At 36.4% G+C, this 17,862-nt stretch overlaps 1 protein-coding gene across 4 annotated transcripts in view; it reads left to right on the plus strand.

The window, feature by feature from the left end:
- The first annotated feature begins 508 nt into the window (after positions 1-508).
- mapkbp1 (mitogen-activated protein kinase binding protein 1) overlaps positions 509-17,862 on the plus strand; it is a 55,265-nt gene continuing 37,911 nt past the window's right edge. For 3 of the 4 annotated variants that reach the window (XM_077238956.1, XM_077238955.1, XM_077238958.1), the window contains exons 1-2: positions 509-978; positions 5,494-5,585. In XM_077238956.1, coding sequence (XP_077095071.1) covers positions 865-978; positions 5,494-5,585 — 206 coding nt within the window. In that variant the 5' untranslated portion in view covers positions 509-864. The remainder of the gene's footprint in view (positions 979-5,493; positions 5,586-17,862) is intronic. The other variant, XM_077238954.1, reaches the window with a different exon arrangement.

Raw genomic sequence — 17,862 nt, forward strand, 5'->3', positions numbered from 1 at the left:
CTGGTCAATTTGGTCTTGCACCAGCCTAAACCAACTACCCATGTTCTAAAACGCAGTTGTACTCTTAAACTGGATTTCACATCTGTGGAAAATTAAGATGATAATGCCACAATCCTCGATTATACTATTTGTCCTATTATTTGCAAACATAAATAAACACTTCGCCTTAAGTAAACGAATGGTCTACACCTTAGGGAAACACTGCAGTGTCACACAACCGCCCGTATAAGCAGTATAATCCGTCTAGTAGTAATGCCATGCGTAATGTATACTATGGCTAAGGCTATCTTAATATTAATTAGGTCAAGCACGCGTTAATTCGTAACCTTCCCGGTGTTTCAAGGTACGTCATGTCATTAATAATCAGAACTCAAGCATTCCCCCATAGCAGAAGTCGTTCATTGGCCAGTTGACTAGCGTCCACCTCCCGACGTCAGCTTTACAGCCAATCAAAAAAGTGACAGAACAAACTCGCATTCTAAAATTAATATTCATGAGCCTGGTCTTTACCGTAGTAGGATTTGTAAATACACACACTGTACCGGTGAAGGTATCACGGCTGGAGGTGATTCGCGGAGCTTTCAGACCGTCAAACTGCTGACTCTAGACACGAAACATGGTCCATTTAACAAATGGACGTTAGAGAGGATCGCGTCTCTCACCGGCAGGACATCCACACTGGATTTATCGCGATGACGGTTCCGGTGGATTGGTTTAATATAACGTTAATGAAATAAAATGCTATTATCAGACCATGGCTTACTTTAAACGCGTATCTTTCAATTGATCATCAGCTGTGACTGTAGAGCGAAGGGCTTCCGCTTGTTTGTTGGAAACGTTGATTCAAGAGCACACCAAATCAAGATGACAGTGGAAAATACAACTATCAAAAGTCGGCTTAAAAATCTGCTCCGGTCGCCTTCCATCAAATTGAGAAGAAGTAAAGCTGGGATCAACAAAGAGAATCTCAATAATAAGGTACAGTGCGTTTACTGTATGACACAAAGCATGTGTGGAATCTATGCAGTTGCTTGTAAATGTGTCATATCATGTAGCCTATCGCTGTGATTTTCTGCAGTTTAATGCAAGGCGTCAGTGAATTGACACTAATATGTCAGATTTTTTTCCAGGGTTTGTTATGTAAACTTTACAAAGGCATACTGTGGCTCTGTCAGTACAATGCAACAGTAAGAAGGCTGTAAAATGCACTGACCTATATTTGCCACATGTCAAAAATCATTTCAATCGAACGGAAAATACAATGCACAATAATATAATAATAATAAATTGCATTGCACTGAATTGATGTCAAGCATTGGTAATAAATTGCACAGATATGCATTAGGATTTACAGAAACCTTAATCACTCCTCGGTTTTATGTCAGTATAATATAATATTGGGTGCTTTTTCAGTTTAGAGATTAGGGTTCATTTTTAGGACACACCTTTTTAAAATAATTATATTGTAATAATTTGAAGCAATGTTAAAAATGCATGTTGTGTAAATATAATGCACAAATATGCACTAGGATAGGATATACCAGGAGATATGGATTTAGATACTTCTAGGTTTATCAACTCAAACTCTAAACATGGCTTTGTTTCAAACTAAACACTTTGTATGCACGCATCTCTTAAAGTGTGGAATGTATTAGATATATTTATTATTCTTTTAGCATTCATCCTTATTTAGAGCAGTATTGATATATGTGGCCAGTAGTTTGCTGTAAATCTGTGAACTGTTCTTTTGCTCTTGTTATTGTAACTGTAACTATTATTGAATCAGAGTAATCATCCCTGACTGTTGCATTCCATTCAGATTGCCTGTTTACTGCTGCAGACCCTTGGGTGACTGACTGTACTTCCCTTTCATACACAGGAGTCCCTGTGACCGTGTGATTGTTGAGACCGTTTTGCTACTGAGATGAATGCCTTAAATAACTCCTAAGCTGCATATGATTTGTTGCTCATAAATTACACACTGTTGTTCGCACTACCACATGTTCAGTAACCAAATCCATATCTGGAATTTTCCACTAGTCTGTATTTTGGTGTTCATAGTGTTGTCTGAGATAGTATTATTGCTCAACTTTAGAGTTATGCCCATTACTAACATATTAAACTTCACTGTTTGTGCGATAGAATTGAACGATACCTCAGACTGTGTGGTTTGTGGAGGAGATTTTACCTCCTCTATTACCTATTACCTCTCTATGTGATCAGATGTATGCTTTTCTCTTGGCCAGTGGCAAATTTTGTGAGTAAATTACATACTCTTATAATGGAGGCACCCAAGGCTTATTGTAGGACCAGAATATAATAAGCAATTTTAAACATTTATGTTACTTAATGTTTGCAAAGCACTGCAATATTATAAAGACTAGTTTATTATTGCATTGATCAGAGAAGACATCTGCAAATAATGGGCCCCAATTACATCCATTTCATGCATTAAACGTGCAATTCATCATAAAAAAAAACACAATTGGAGTGGTACTATCAGTGATGATCACAGTGCTCCAGAGACAATATCTTGTACAATCCTACCATTTAAGTGTTATGCAGAAGACTCTGTCAAGGTGCCTTTGTTCTGTATAAAGAGCAGATGTGTCTCTCTCTTTCTGCCTAAAGCAGTTGAGGAATCTCTGGTGTCAGAGGAATCTCCGGAGCCAAACAAAGAGATCTGAGCTTTTTGTAAGACCATCAGGTCAGCTCCTAGACTGGGTTCTGTTTTCTAAGTTTTACACGCTGCAACGAAATCAAAGCCATTCCTCCAGGTGCTGTGGAGTTCATTGACTTCTGGCTCAAGGTCTTTGCCTTTCTCTAAGGATTCGACATACAGCGATTGCAAAAAGGTTTCTGGAAAAGCGCATGATACAGCCCAGAAATTCCCATGAGAGATGCTGAATGAGAAATGGCTTAAAAACCGCATGCGTTTGAAAACTAGTTATTTTTCTGTTGTTCCAGCACTCCAAGGCACTAATATACAGTGGACATATGGAGGTCTGTCAAAACATCTTTGGAAAGATGATAAATCAATGTAACAACCTCAATTACAGTGCTTTTTATATCGGTATGTTCAGCACAAATTGTGGTAGTACATTGGGGCTACATTCAGCTTACAGTAGGATAATAAATGTACACGTAGCATCTTCAACTTTGACTTCTTGAAACCTGCATTTTTGCAATAAATGGAAAGACAACCCATATGGTGGGGATTGGGGAAATGGTCTAAGATGGCAGAATTAAGAAGAACCTACTTCATAAACCAGGTGTTGTTCCTCTCATTTCTCCATTGACCTGTACTAAAGTGTTCTCTGCCGGGATGTGACCGTGCTTGCTTTGAAGAGGTGGGTTTCAGATGTGGAACAAACAGGTGCAGATGTTCAGTAAGCGAATTTGTATGTGGTGTATTGTATTGTATTTAAAATGTTGTAAACTAAACACCTTGTGCATGTGCATACCTTAATTTTTGTTAGAATGACGCTGTTATGTGTTCATCTTGTACAGATGTTATGCAATCTTTAATTATAAAACAACAACTTTGTGTAATTGCAGGCCGTTTCACCAAATGCTGGCATTTTAAGCATGTTATTACTCAGTGTGTATGCAGTTGTAATGGACGCAACCACCCCTAAATACCCTAGCAACCACCTGGCAACACCATAGCAACCACCCAGAACAGCATAGCAACTGCCTACCAACCACCCAGAACACCCTAGCAACCACCTAGCAACGCCCTAGCAACCACCCAGAATACCCTAGCAACCACTTAGCAGCACCATAGCAACCACCTAGAACACCCTAGCAATTGCCTAGCAAAACCCAGATTACCCTAGCAACCATCTAGCAACACCATAGCAACCACCCAGAATTCCCTAGCAGCCACGTAGCAACACCCTAGCAACCAGTCAGAACACCCTAGCAACCGCCTTGCAATGCCCTAGCAACCACCCAGAACACCCTAGCAACCACCTGAACACATGAATAAGCCATATCTCAGCAACAAAACATCGTACAGACATGTTAGTTGGTTCGTATGCAATCATGTACCACACTCTAGCAACCGAATGGCGAGATTTGCCACTGCAAGCACCACTTCACATTTTCTTCTGGAAATGTACATTCTAGTTGAATTTGTTATTTTGTTTCATTCAATGTTTTGCCTTGAGTTTATGTAGTTCATAAGGGGTAGTTCACCCAAAAATGAAAATTCTGTCATTATTTACTCACCACCAAGTTGTTCCAAACCTGTATGAATTTCTTTCTTTTGTTGAACACAAAATAAGATATTGTGAAGAATGTGTTTAGCAAAATAAAGACATTCACACAGGTTTGGAACAACTTGAGGGTGAGTAAATGATGACAGGATTTTCATTTTTAGGTGAACTGTCCCTTTAACAAAGTCTCATGGAAAATTTCTAGCTCATACTATTTTTTTTTTAAGATGACAACACCACTTTGGGGCATTAGTTAGTAGACTCATTCTGTACATATTTAAATTCTCTAAGGTTCTTTAAACAAAGTCTTGCATAATAAACAATTTTAATAGGTAAGTGGGATTTATTCAAGTAAATTTGTTGCTGTAATTTACCAACTCATATTTTACTGGCTTAGATATGATGTCCATAGTATAATCACATAATTTATTTGCAGTCATTCATTGACTCTGAATGTTGTTGTAATTAATTATAGAAAAGTTATGTAAATTAACTGACATTTTGCTTAAACCAGAATTGAGTTTGTCTTGCAATTTTTGGTGTCATCTTGTGATTTGTCCTTTGTTTAGATGTTCAATTTAGTATAATTTTTATATAGACTAGGCTATAGTTCATCATTCAAATAATGATATACAATAAAGATATAATTTTATTCAACACAATCTGATGGCGATTCGTAACTATTTTATGTTTTGGCGAATTAATTTGTTTGAATTTGTACTTTGTCATTCATGCGTTTAGTCATGGAGTTAGGGGGACCATGCTCTTTTTAATAATAATTAATTAATACATTTTCATATGTTGTTTAGACAATTTTCTGTTAGTTTATTTTAGCCTGATTTCCCCGTGGAATCATATACTTGTTTTTTTGTTGTTGTTGTTGATAATATGAATGTTGTTTTTTATGTTCTCTTTTTTCTTCTCTTTTGTGTGTGTATTAATATAAGATGCTTTGTTTTTAGGGTGACTTTTTAACATTCTGTCAAGGATCCAATGACAAATAGCCTTTTTGTTTAATCCGGGCACATTTACATCTAGCTATGTTTATTAATGTGCACTGCCCCTGTAAACAAATAAAGTAAAGTACAACTCTCATGATAAGAATTCATATGAAATCGCCACCTCGTAAAATAGTTATGTTTTCCCGTGAGATTGGGTTATTATTACAGGGTTATTATTTCACATTGTGTGACAAAGACTCTTTGTAACTTTTAGGATCTTGTAATGCACATCATAACTTTTGTTATTTCTCATTTTCCATGTAATTCCACAGGTGACGTTGGAGAAAGTTCTGGGAATCACTTCCGGTGGGAGTCGTGCTTTGGCATGTGATCCACACTCAGGACTGGTTGCCTACCCAGCCGGGTGAGTAACTCAGTTTTAAATGATAGACATTTTTAGCAGTTTTATGTGACGCACACTTGCGTAACAAGTAAGGCTATGTGAATGTTGTCAATGGAATGATGATCTATGACGGTGAGTCAGATCTCACCTTGGAGGTAGTCACATAAAGTTGGTTCGATTTGTAGCACATTGCTAAAGACAGAGTCGTGTGAATATCTTCGTTCAAGAAGATCTATGGAGGATTGTGCGAACAAGAGACTACAGAGAGGAAAAGGAGAGAGATAACAGTGTGATAACAAATGAGTGTTCTTAGAGGGAAATAAGGTGTGGTACAAACAGGAAGTTCTGGATCTGAAAAGGATTTTGAGTGTGTGCTTCAGACAGGGCCTATAACCTACTGAGGGCTAGCCTAGCATTTTACAGAAACAATTCAGCTCTCAAAACATCCTGCAGGTGCTCTGTTCTCTCTCCAAATCATGAATGCTGCTTGATTTTAGTGTATTTATGCCATCAAAATGGATTGAATTACCATAGCAATACAACAGTATTGTTTAAAAATACCTTGGAGCGTCATGTTAATGCCATGTTGTATGGATAAGGCTTATCATACAGTTATCTTTTGATATCATCACTGTACAGTTCTAGAGTATTTTTTGTAAAGTCATCAAAGGTAGAACACATTATCAAGACAATCTGATGAAACAGATATAAAAAAAATTTTTTAGAAAGACTTAGTTATTTCACTTTTCATCGATTCAATGGAATGTTCCAAATCAGCAAAATAAGTGAGTGTTGTAAAAGCGGTTCGCTGTTGATAAACTGTGGGACATGTTTGATATTAAACAGTGTTATTAAAAGCTCATTAAGCCGCAAAAGTGATACTGTTTCCCAGCTGGCTTTCTGTGTGCGCACTCCGAGTCGGAGCCAAACGCGGATAAGCAAATGGGCTTCGATACGCTCCTAAACCCTTACACAGAAAAATGCCAAAATGCCTTTTGGAGAGTATACATGTAAATACGATGGGTTATGTCTTATAGTAAACGTATACAGTTGAGAAAGAAACACGTGTGTAACAGTATATTGGATCCATGCATAGCTTTTAAAGTTGTTGTAGGCTATATGATTAGCTCGGATTTAACACCAGTTTAAGGACACGCAAAAGGAACAAGGGCAATTTGTTGCCGAGGAGACTTACACTGTAAGTTGATGAGTTGATTTTTCCGCGTTTTAATAGACCGCGTTTATAGAGATTTTTAGATGATACTGAGGCTTTTTAGGTTGTGTGGAATCTGCAATCTCTGACCCAGTTTGTTTGCTGGCTTCAATACGCTGTGTTTCCTGCTAACTGGCATCCCGGGGTGTCGAAATACTATTGGGTGAACTGGCAGTGGGCGAGATCACACAGACCAAAACAAAAACCCACTGACAACACGGAGCGTGTAAAACAATAAGTAAAATAAGTGGCTGTAGAAGTGTTTTTCAGAGAAACGAGAATGTGAAATTGGCATGTTTCCTAAATATTTGCAAACATATTATGGTATTTTTATGCTTTTGTTCTGTTGTATTTATTTGTCAGTTTTGTTTCTAATTAGTTTCTTTGTTCTTATTGTATTGCTGAATGTTTACTTGTCTTATGTATTTATTTTAAGGACCTGTGATTATGATTTTTGCCATAATCGAGAAGCCCTAGTTCCAAAGCGTTACTCTACCAAGCTTTAGTCAGTGGAACTGCAGCAATGCTGCCTATGTATAGTATATAAAGAAGAAAAACCTTCCTCTTCCATCACATGTTGCTTGTAATCTGATTAACTCGTTAAGTTCTAGTGCTCTGAACGGAATTCCTAACTCTCAGTTGCAATAGCTTTCACCCTTTTCATGGGGAGGAAAAGTTTGGAAATTAAGTAATCAATATACTGTGTGTGCATACTGCATACACTATATTAGATTATATTATATAAGATTTTATATTATGAAAAAATGTAAAATCAAAAGTGCTAAAGTTATTTTTATTCTCAAACTTTTTATTCATCAAAGACTCCTGGAAAACACACATCACGGTTTCCACAAAATTGAGCTGTACAACTGTTTTCAACATTGATGATAATAATAAGAAATTTTTCCAGAGCACCAAATCAGCATATTAGAATAATTTAAAAAAATATATATAATTCTTACAGATCCCAAACTTTTGAACAGTAGTATATTTATAATACCAATATTTATGAATGTGTGTGGCAATAGTGATTGATTCAATGAGTAGCTAGAACACAACAATCAATTGTTTTCTTCATAGATCGTTGTGAAATGATGTTTGAATCACTTCATAGAGTGTCTTAGTTTACCCAGGAACAGGAATATGTAATAAGACTGCTGTATTAAATAAATACTGCTTATTTTGATTTCATATTTTGCCCTGTGGAGCTTTGTTTGGTGGCAACCCTAAAATGTTCCATCCCCTTATTGAAAAAACAAGGCTATCAGGGATAGAAGTGCAATCCCATCAGTGTTGTATTGTTTTATCCCTGGGTGTTGATCGCTCTGCTGATGAAACATTAAAAAATGCATGTTTTAAAAAAAAAAGAAAAACATGGCTTATGAAAAATTAAACGGGACCTGCTGGCTAGAACCTTAAGACAGTATGACATATTTAACAAACTGTACTACTATCTGCAATCCATTGACTGCAGTATAGGAAACTAGGAGCGTTCTTCTTATTTTTAAGGCTCACACAGCTTCTATAACAAACTCCACCCTATGCTAGCTCAGCAGTTTGATTTGAGCCAAGCGAGCATTTGGTGCAGATGTCTTGGCTTGCTATAGGTTGGAAAATTAGCACAGGCTTATGCAGCTGTCACAGATAAACAGACCCCACATGTATATTAGATTGCAAGCTGGTTCTCTACGAGGGGCATGAAATGCTTTTTTATTGTGTGAAGACTGTGCCGTTGCTGTAAACAAATGTGATGTTATCCGAGGTTGCGTTTTATGGTACTGTAGTTCAATCGTGTGAATGTAAGTGGCTCCTGTAAAAAGTAACCAAGTCTGCATTGCTGTAGTTACTGTCCTTCACAAATTATCAGCAGCAGATATTCCCCAGGGGTGTGTTGTTTTGATTTAACCATGACCTCGAATGTCATCTGCCTATAAGAAGGTCAAAGTGCATTTAATAAAGCATCTGAGTTTAAATAAAATATTGGATTAATAATATTAGAGTGACTCAATGGTGAAATTTGAATGTATTTTCAGGTCTGAAAGTGCAGTTAACTCCATCTGGACTCTACCATATTAATTAAAGAGGAAGGTTTCTTTAGGGAGCTGTCCTGCTTTCATGAATTTTACCTAAATTAGCACATTTGTCCAAGGACTAGTTTAAGGATATTTTTGTTCCATCTGAATGATCTGTGTATATGATCTCGGGATATTCACACTGCTGGTAATGAGCTGATTTTTATTATTTGTATCTAATGTTGGAAACTTACTGGCCAGTATGATAAAAGATTTGAGTTACTTTTGCAGAACCATATTTGGTGCCAATTTGGTTATTTATTAATTCCATGATTGCCATCAGGAGTGAATTTAGTTTTTATTATATTATTATATAATGTTATGAATATTTGTTTCACTCTTGTTGGGAATAGATCACTCGTCAGTGATTTGTTTTGCTATGAATGTTTGGTTTCCATGTTTTATGGGAAATTTCTAATGATATACATAATGATTTTTTTTTCATACTGTACAAACTGTATTCTATCCCCTAACCCTACCCCTAAACCTATCCATCACAGAAAACGTTCTGCATTTGTACATTTTCAACAACAAAAAAATCACTTGTATGATTTATAAGCCGTTTTCCTCATGGGGACTAAACAATTTCCCCACAAGGACAAGGATTTTGGATATTGCCAGCTTTGTGGGGTAATGTAGGGTTTACCTGGACTACACACACACCTGGTTCGCTATCCTTGTGGGGACTCTCCATTGACATAATGTTTTTTATGTCCCCTTACTCTAAGCTGACTCCTAAACCCATCACAGAAAACTTTCTGCATTTTTGCATTTTCACAAAAACTCATTATGATTTAAATATAAGCTTGTTTCCTCATGGGGACCTCAATTTAGGTCCCCACGGTGACACGAGTCCCCATGAATAAGTTATTCAGGTCGAAGTCCTGAATACACACACACACACACACACACACACACACACACACACACGACACACAGATTGAGCGAATCATTCCATGAGCTTATTTAAACAAACTGTCATGATTCTTACGATGTTTTTACTCTTTGTCTTGAAGCAAAATGCTATAAAACTCCATATTAGGAATTGTTGAACAGTGTAATGTCAGTGTTATTCTGAGGGGTGAGCAGTGTATGTGTGCTTCAGGATGGACTCTTCCACAAAACCAGGAAAAACAGGAAAAACCAGAAGCTGACAATGCAAGCTAACTGAGACGTCTTTTTCATTTCTCAACCTTTTTCTTGGAGATCCAGAGGAAGTTATGTTTGCACCTGTTGTGTTTCACCGCGAGTTGAAGTCTCTCAGTATAGCTTTAAATACTGTGTAATCACAGGCACAACAAAAAAAAAAAAAAAAAAAAATGAGATTAGAATAATGTTAATGTATGGAACACACGTTCTGAAGAACACTGATCAATTTATTGCAAATCTTACAAGGTCATTTATAATAATAGTGCACCCTGCGCCAATTTATTAATTTCTGCAGACAGGAACTTCAGCGAACTGTATTTGAATGATGAATGAGTTCTGGTGTAATGCGGCGGTCACTGTAGAATAGATATGAGCGTAATGAATAAACGGCCTTCCGTGTTAATCATATATGCATGAAAATGTGTGACACAGTCTCTCGCCCTTGTGCTCTGCGGTAAAGTGGGTCAGTAGAGCTGAACGGACCAATGCGATGAGGGGAAAGGAAAGAAAAGAGGATGACGGATACAAGGAAGGAAGGAAGGGGTGACATGGTGAGTGAAAAATAAAGGAACGTTGTAGGGGAAGAGGTTAGTTTAGCAGCGTTGCTATGGTGTGTGTGGTCGTTCTCTCTGCTGCATTGCAGTATTCAGCACTCGTGAGGCTCTCCGGCTCCACACACACTCTCTAATGACATCTCACACTCTGAGACGAGAGCCGCAATCTAAAGACACCCGTGGGAATACAAAACGAGTAGAAGCCACTCGCGCTGAAGATCAAGTTAGGATAGATGAAAAGTATCAATTTTTACTCTGAGTCTGCTGTCATGTACTTGAAAAAGCCTTTGTGGACAATAATTGAAAATCAAAAACTGTTGGCTACTTGTAAAAGTGTAAGTGAATAAGAACTGAATCCAATCGAACTGAGTATTGATGTCACATTTTCTTTGCATACTGCTGTTAGTCATTAGAGATTGTATATTTGCATACAAATACAAGAATCGCATCCAAAACACAAAGTCAATGCATTCTCTCTCTAGCCATCAGTTTAACTCCCTTGAAGGTCACTGCGGAAAGGGAATGCTATTTGCAGGGCCACGCTATAGCCTACAAAAGTAAGGAGTTGAATGATCCATTTACTAATGGTCTCTTCCATAAGGTTGTTAGTGATCATGGTCACTTTAATGAAGAAATGTTGCCATCTGTGACCCTAGAAGGTGTTTTTATTTTTATTTTGTTTATTTTTTACCAACACTTATCTTCAACCGTTGTGAATTAAACTGGACATAAAAAAGCTGATGTATATCTGATGTAAAAGGCTACCACAGAAAACATAAAGGAACATTTAAATATATATTGAAATTAATACTTTTATTTAGTAAGGATGCGTTAAATTGATAAAAAGTGAAAATACATATTTACTAACAATATAAATCTTTACTATTTTGAATAAATGCTGATATTTTTTACTTTTTATAAGTGAATCCTGAAAAAAGTATCCAAAATACTAAGATATTAAGCAGCAAAACTGTTTCCAACATTGATAATAACTGAGTATCATTTTAGAATGATTTGTGAAAGATCATGTGACACTGAAGACTGGAGTAATGATGCTGAAAATTTAGCTTTGCATCACAATAAATTATATTTTAAAGTATATTAAAATAGAAAACCATTATTTTAATAACTTTTCACAATATTACCGTTTTTTTTTTTTTTAAACCCCAAGACATAAAAAATAGTAATGTAAGATGAAACAAAAAAATAGCTTTTTTAGCAGTGAACACTTAAGATGGGTTTGGTGCACACAGGGATGATAAAGTACCCCATGTGTAAAATGAAATACTCTGCTGTATCTTTAATGCTGTTGGCCTAATTTTCTACCAGAGGTCCTGGACATCTTGTTCAGATACATGGCATCATGGATTCGATAAAATACCAACAGATAAAAAATCAAAACCTGACAACCTCTTCTAGAAATCTTATAACGGTCCAGTGGTCCAAAAACAAACATCAAAATCAATGGCCATCCCAGTCCCGGACCTGAACCCTATAGATAATGAGTGGGCTGAACTGAAGAGAAGCAGCGCCAACATGGATCTGGGAATCCGAAGGATCTGGAGAGATTCTGTATGGAGGAATGGTCTCTGATCTCTTGTCAGTTGTTCTCCGAAAACTCAGAGCTGTTATCTTGGAAAAAGGAGGTTGCAAAAGTATTTAATAAAAGGGAGCAAATAATTTGGAGAAAAACATTTATTTCATAATGTGATTTACCCCCCACTTTCAATTCTTTTACTTCAATGAAAGGTTAGATTTTTGTGATTTTTTTTTAATAATATATCAAAAGGATTAACAATGCAGATTTATTTTTTACAGCCATATTTGATCATATTTACCAAGGGGGCAAATAATTATGACCAGCACTACACACACACACAAACACACGCACACACTCACACACACACACACACAGCAATATTAGGGATAATATATATACAAAAAATAAAATTATCCTTAATATTGCAATTCCATTGGGGACAATAGTGGCACAGGACAGATAATGGGCTGCCTGAGCACAGCGGAGGTCGTCCCTTCAGTGTATAATCCTCTGCCATCTGAAAACGTGCTGACTTCTGGGCACAGACGCACAGGATTAGGGTGTCCTGGTCACCATCTGTCTGGAGCTGAGGAGCGAACAGGCCTGGATCAATGGGGAGGACCTGCTAATAGCCAGACTTCAGCTGGGCTCGGGCTTGGAAAGCAATACTCCTGGAAGTCTTTGATTATGATGGGGAGTGATGTTGCGTGAGAGCCTCACCACCTGTCTCGGTTTTATCCCACTCACCAGATGAAGCAGGACTACAACTGTCCTTATTTACTGGCCTCAACATCTGATCTGCCTCGTCTCGAACTCTCGTCTCAATACACACACACACAGAGAGAGACGTACAATAAACTGTCTACATACAGAACAGTTGTGAAACATGAGAGACCATGACACAAGGATGTGGTTTATCTGTTGATAGGATCTGGTTATCTATTAGCCTCTGCCATACAAAAGCTTTGACACTGAAGATTTTCTCTAGAATGAGTGGACAATCTCTTGCTCTTTTTAAAAAAATAATCAGACTTGATGCTGTTCATAGTAATGCTGACTCAAATATTTAGCACATGAGAACCTGTTAAACTTGTCTTTTAACTGGAATGATAGTTAGTAATGCTTCCTCTTCTTTATGATTAGGAGTTCTTTAAAATTTCTAACCTTAAGCATTAAACTTCATGTACTGTAACTTGTCTCATATTATGTTTTTTTTAATTTTATTCTATTACTTTTCTAAATGATTAGACAATTTTTGCCTGGTGGACAACAAAATGGGTGGAAATTATTTCTTTCATATCTAGAGACAAAGGGCCCTTTCTTACGAAGTATATAATTCTTTTTAACTCTTATTTTCTTTTTATATTCTAAGCTAAGAATAATTTGTATTCCAAAAAACTTCAGAATAGGTTCTTTTGTATTTTTGTTTTCCAAAAACAAGATTTTCTTTTTCCTTAAGATTGTTTCAAAGACAAAATTAAGAATTTAAATTGACAAAAAAAGTTCTTAAAAAGCATCGTAAATAACCTCTTAAACTATCATTTTCAACTTGTCTTAAAACCTCAGAGATAAAATATGTTTAATGAATGTATTGAGTTGCTTCAAATATGAAGGATTACAGCATAAAACTATCTACATAGAATGCAAATTAATATTACTAGTGATGTGCATGAGTTCGACAAGAACCACCATACAATCATATAACACTAAAGTATTTAATTTTATACTTAAGAAAAAAATAAGATGCATGTTCTTTAGAAAATATTTGAGAACTTAAGAATGTTTTAAGAATTTCACTCAGGAAAATCCTTAGAATCTATCTTAAGATGTGAATCTGTCCCCAGAATATCATAGAACTTGGACCAAAGTAAGCAAAACCCTAGCAACCACCCAAAACACTCTAGCAACAGCCTAGCAACACACTAATAAACACACAGAACATCTTGAAAACCGTATAGCAACACCCTAGGAGCCTCTTCGATACCCAAAGCATTGTGTTTGTGAGCTTTGCCTATGAAGCACCACTTATGTCTTCAAAAACATGTACAAATATATTGTATAAGTTTTTGCTCTATTGCAGTTTTAAAGTACTTGACAGCAAGCTTTGAGTTTGAATATTGTCTAATTATTTTGGATATCCATTTGTAGTTTGCTTTTTAGATTAACAAGCTGCAACCAAAATGGAACATTACTCTTTTGTGGAATATGATATGGAGAACTTCATTATAGAGTGTTTTAGTGGCCTGACATCAGTAGTCATTAGTTCGATCCGTGCAGTTCTACACTCGACTTGGCTTATTTGATTCCCTGCTAGGTGAGATAATGAGCTGGATCAGCTTTTTCCGGGCTGCATGGAGCACACGATGGCACATGTGGGCCCTTCCAAGTGTCACAACAACAGCCAATACATGCACACGTAAGAGACAGCAGGATTGCTTACTTGCATGTTTCTTACAGGATCTTATTGTGGTTCATTTAAACTTTGTCAAGTGTGTATGTTTAAAATGAAAAAAAGTACAATGACATTTACAATGTGTGAACTGTGCAGTGATGATACTGTTAATAGTGTGGTGAGACAGTGAACGTGCTGTGTGTGTGTGTGTGTTTGTGTGTGTGTTTATAGAGTAACATGAATCCTCTCATTGGCTCTGTGCATTGAATCTTTAGTCACACTTGAGTAGATAGCTGAGAGTTTGGGCATTCTGTCCTCATTTCACCGGAGAGAAATGGCATTATTATCCTGGTTCAAAACTCCTATGATTTTCCCAAAGCAGGCTCTTGGAAGGAGATGAGTGTGTGTTCAAATGCGTGCCAGTGGGATCTCTCATAATAAAAATATTGACACACAAAAATAGTTTTTGTTTCAGTTGTTGTTGATTCTGTTGATGGAATTTTATCTAGATACGCATCGAGTAAAATGTGAGTCCTTTCAAAGATCTAGATTGATTGTGATTGTTTTCTGGTTAAAGTACAGATAACCAGTTTTGGCTGTCTGAGTGAACAAATGGATTAGTGTTTTAATAGTTATCGAAAAATAATTGTTTTCTGGTATTTTATAGTTGAAATAAAGTTAAAATAAAATATAGATATTAGGTGAAAAACTATTACAATTACAACTAAAACTGAAATGAAAACTAAATAAAAAAATATTTTTAATAAAATTGTAAAAATGACAAAAGTACATAAAAATACAGCTCAAACAATGATATTTATCATATATCATCTCATAACATAAGCACTGAATTGTTTTTAGAGTTTCCCTTCTGATATCTGTAAAAACAAGCTGTGCTTTGGGTGCTTTTGTGGTTTATTTTTGAAAACAGAATCATGTCTCAAGACTTTATTAGACAATTCAATGCCTTGGTGGTGTGTTAAACTGATTAAAGTCTATGTTCTCTTGTTAGGGTTCATTTGCTGGCTCGATTTATTGTAACCTAATTGCTTTCCAAGACAAGTGTTGAGAAGAAACTTCTTGCCCTATTGAAAAAAAAAGTATTTTGGAATTTGTGCTGTTGGCTTATTTATATGACACTTAAGGAAGCTAAATATAAAATTGACCTCTGTAAATCAAAATAATTTATCAGCATGCAGCAAACTAATAGTTCAGAATTTCCATCCGTCCAAAGACTGTATGAAACAAAACTGAAACAAAGCAGAATATACGGTTCAAAGATATCCCAATTACACTTTGCAAAACGATTCAACTTCTGTAGTTCTTCCTCTGAAGTGCACTTTGAAACAACTTGGTACTTCGTAAGCACAGTTATGTTTCCTTGGCCTCCACGTTGAATCCTGTGCAGAAACGGCCAATCGACTGTTTTGGAAATTTTTTTGCCAATATTGAGGTCAATAAAATGTCTGAGTGTGGTTCGAGTGAATGGTGGGTGGACACGTGTAAATACAGGGTCAGGAATATTTGCTGACTGTGCACTGATTCATATCAGCTTATCTTTGTAATGGGATGAGCCGCAGACGCTCTTACAACAGGCTTGCACAGTCATTGATCCGAGCCCAGTCAATCCCATCAGCAGTGTGGCTTATACATAGTGTAGTAGGAGATCCATTAATGGTATTACTTGCCAACAGTGAAGGTCCGTTTGCCTGTCTCTGGCATCAGTGGTTTATGGAGACATGAGTAATGTGCTATTGAAGCATGAGCTCATCTGTTATGTCCTCTCTTCTTAGACGTGCTCGTAAAGCACGGAGCGGGACGACAGGGAGGCTTTGACTTGACGGATTCCAAGCGCTCTTCCAAGCTCTTCTTGTGGTCGGGGGAGACTGAGTGCTTGTGTGGCTTTGTCTCCCTCCTCTCTGCCACTGACATCAGAAGAAAGACTCTAGCAGTGCACTTGGATCTCTTTTTGTGTGTGTTTAAATTTGACCTATAGAGCTGGACCTCAGCCAGTGGAAGAGACCTTTACTCTGAAGGTGTAGTTTCACCACAGCAGACGTTTGATTATCCGTGTTAAACCTGGTCCGCTTTGCACATTAGGTTGTTCGGTCTAAGAATCTCCCACTTCCTGACAAACATGTGAAACTGTGTGACGTTTAGCGTAGAATATATCTGAAATTGATAATGCCAACAAATTTAATAAATATAAAATAATGAAATTCAAGTGGGTAATAAGAACTCAAAGCAGAATATAGGTGTGATTGAGGATATCTCCTGTACTATATACCTGTACTTTCTACTAAGCATCTCAAATAAAACACTTCTTCAATGTCATGAGCCTTACAAATGTGTGTGTATTCAAAGAGCAGCAGCCCAGTCAAAATATGAATGCATCATAAACTGCCAGAAATAGCAGGGAGCCTGAACCTTGCACTTTTTATAAAGTTATTTGCAATTTTTTGATTGTTTGTTTATTTGTTTATTTATTTCCCCTCAATTATGTATAAATTATCAAAAATGTAGATTTAATAAATGTATATATAATTATTTATTTGTTTATGCTATATATAAATTATATTTAATAATAAATTATATAAAATATAGTATGTATTCATAATTGTATATTTAATTGTAATTTATATATTATAATTTATTATTAATTTTTAGTTTTTATTGCAATTAATGTGTCTGAAGGAGGTTGACTCACGGTTGAGGAAACGCATGGCAGGGTGATTTTGTTTTTCTGAAAACTGGTTTAAGCACTTATTATCTGTGTATCAGCGTTTTACCTTTAGTATAGGGACTTCAGTGTTTTATTTATTTATTTTTGCATTTTTTTGTGGGAAGATTTGTGTCTTTGCAGTTTTTACTTATCCTTTGTCAGAGGACTACAGATCTGCAAATGGCTAGCGTAGACTTTATAAAAGTATTTCTATTCCTCAGAATTCTGCACGTGTCATTGACGTATTTCCTCTTGTGTTCTGTTAGTCTCAATGCCTTCCTTTTCTGTCTGCAATACAGCAGGTCATTTCCCCCACCTGACATTGTCTCAGACAGTCTTTATAGGGCCAACTCTACTGTACTTCCATTTAACAGTTTTCAAAAGGTTTGTTTGTTTTTCATTCTGATTGTTCCTGTTTTTGGGAGAAGAAAGACACAGAGGACAAGCTCAAAACCCATACAACACAAAACCCCCAAAAGCACATAAAGCGAGCACACTAAATACAGTTATAAGTAGTACACTTACATATCAGATGGTAATACCATGGTACTTTGATATCATACTCCTACTGAATGTTTACCAGAAACATAAGCCATGATATTTAGAACTCCAAGGTACTTCAAAGAATGCCATGGTACTATCATGGTAACTGCTGA

This window comes from Siphateles boraxobius, unplaced genomic scaffold (genome assembly GCF_051911475.1).
Source record: "Siphateles boraxobius isolate OS27281-9 unplaced genomic scaffold, OSU_SipBor_1 22, whole genome shotgun sequence".
NCBI classification, from domain to species: domain Eukaryota; kingdom Metazoa; phylum Chordata; class Actinopteri; order Cypriniformes; family Leuciscidae; genus Siphateles; species Siphateles boraxobius.